Source organism: Gavialis gangeticus, unplaced genomic scaffold (genome assembly GCF_001723915.1).
Source record: "Gavialis gangeticus isolate Ggan-Ray unplaced genomic scaffold, GavGan_comp1, whole genome shotgun sequence".
In the NCBI taxonomy this organism is placed as follows: Eukaryota; Metazoa; Chordata; order Crocodylia; family Gavialidae; genus Gavialis; species Gavialis gangeticus.
The window spans coordinates 4,465,721-4,467,720 of NW_017729029.1; the positions used below are offsets into that span (position 1 = coordinate 4,465,721).

The 2,000-nt window shown below is 35.0% G+C and overlaps 1 protein-coding gene across 4 annotated transcripts in view; it reads right to left on the bottom strand.

The window, feature by feature from the left end:
* Positions 1 to 2,000, bottom strand: part of LOC109300486 (fibronectin type-III domain-containing protein 3a-like) — an 83,718-nt gene that overhangs the window by 16,576 nt on the left and 65,142 nt on the right. For all 4 annotated transcript variants that reach the window (XM_019521134.1, XM_019521135.1, XM_019521133.1 and 1 more), the window contains 2 exons: positions 573 to 694; positions 315 to 489 (listed from right to left, as the gene is read on the bottom strand). In XM_019521134.1, the coding sequence (XP_019376679.1) occupies positions 315 to 489; positions 573 to 694 (297 nt within the window). The remainder of the gene's footprint in view (positions 1 to 314; positions 490 to 572; positions 695 to 2,000) is intronic.

Here is a 2,000-nt window from a genome sequence, read left to right on the forward strand (position 1 = left end):
TTGAGCAGGGGGTTGGACTAGATGACCTCCTGAGGTTCCTCCCAACTCTAATTTTCTATGAAATAATTCCTGAACTAGGCAGTAAGATTTAAAAATTTAAAAAAAAAAAACAAAACTTGAATCGCCTTTACTAGTGAGTGAAAACTTTTCTGCTTTCAGAAACATTGTTGACCAGTTGCAGTGCAGTGTTTACCAGTTGCCTAACTACAGTAAAATGTTCTTGTGACTCAAGATTTACTCCCAGCTGGGACTAAAATTTACATTTAACACTACTGTTCAATACATAATAGTGAAAAAAAAATGCCAGAACTTACAGAACCTTCTTCCTCCATGTCTAAAGTGTAAGTCAGAGAGTCCTCCAAAGATGCACCATTAGGTGTGCTCCATTTTAATGATAACCAAGTTATTCCTGCTTCAATTAGTTGAGGTGGCTGTGGCGGAGGAGGGACAATTCCTGCTGTATAATACATCACTGTTTCACTAAACCCACTGAAAAGTTAACATAAAAAGATGAATAACATTAATTTTGATCAATGAGAAATTAAAAGCATACAATATATTCTACATTTTACCTCATTCCGATGTCATTCTTAGCAGCTAATCTGAGTGAGTATTTTGTAGAAGGAGATAGTTTGGTTAGTTTATACTGCTTTAGATGCCCATAGTAGCATTCTTTGAATACTCCACTCTTTCCCTTCAAAAAAAGAAATAAAATAAACTGCATAAATAATTTAAACAAACTGCTTTTAAGACAAAAAGAAGTTCCTTTTACTCATTTTTTCCCGTTTCTACTCCACTAATTCAAAAAAATTAATCAAATTTAAAAATAGAGTCTGAGGAGGTCATGATTTAGCAAGCTGTCTACTTCTGATATTAAATCACTTCTCCAGTGAAAAGTGATTTAATATCACAAAACCTTGTCTGAATTTTCAGTTCTAGATATCAGCCAAACAGGAAAATAAGTCTCCTGCAACCAAGGCTGTGCTACTAATTAAGGGTAAAAATTAACCTTCTTCCAGAACAATTACTGATCCAAGAGGAACAGATTATCACTCCTAGGAAGAACACAATACTGGTGATAACTAGGAACAAACCTAATGGTTCACAAAAATGGTCACTCAGAAATTTGAGACTTGGTTAGAAATAAGCATCCAAAGTCCTTAGATACCTACCCAAGCTACAATGCTAAACCTCTGATGTTGGTCAGCTCACTTAATAAGAATGCAAAAATATAGAGAGTGATGTTCTTTGAAGAATGAAACCAACGTGAGCCAATACAAACATTTCTTTGGATGGTGAAAATAATAGTTTAACACCGTATCTTCAGAGGAACTAAGCAGAATTAATCCAAAATAGATGTACTATACAGATTTTGGGGTTTTAAAAAAATTAAATAAGTTGGCTACTTACTTTATTGGCACAATAAAAACAGTATATGTATGTAGGAAAATATATATTTTCATCACATCTGCAAAACATTTATTTTTGTAAACAATGTTTCTCACCACAAAGCACACTTACCTCATCCCACTCCAAGAGAAAATTTGTTATTTTGGAACCGTTGTCATTTGAGGACTGAAATAAAGAAACAACGATTAATGTTAAAATTAAAGCTTTGCAAAAAAAAAATGTGCATATTAAGCTAAAGAACCTTAATACAGAGAACAGGGATTCCAACTGCCTTTAACCTAACACCCAGACGTTTGAAGACAGTGCTAACTTTTTTCATTTGTACCTCTGGCTTCTGTGCAAACACAATATATTTACGTGTGATCATCTGCAACCCAATTGTGACAGTTTGGGAATCTGTCTCAACTAATGAATGCTGTAATCTTTATGAACTCTGTTATACTCATGTGGCTGTCTTTCACCCTCATACCTCTTCTGTTAAGGGGAGGGAGACTGACACCTGGGTGTCTGCCTTTGAATGGGGCAGGCATTAAACGGGTGTTGGTTATAGCAGTGTTGGTCTAAGGACATAGGCAGACAAGGTTCTTTGG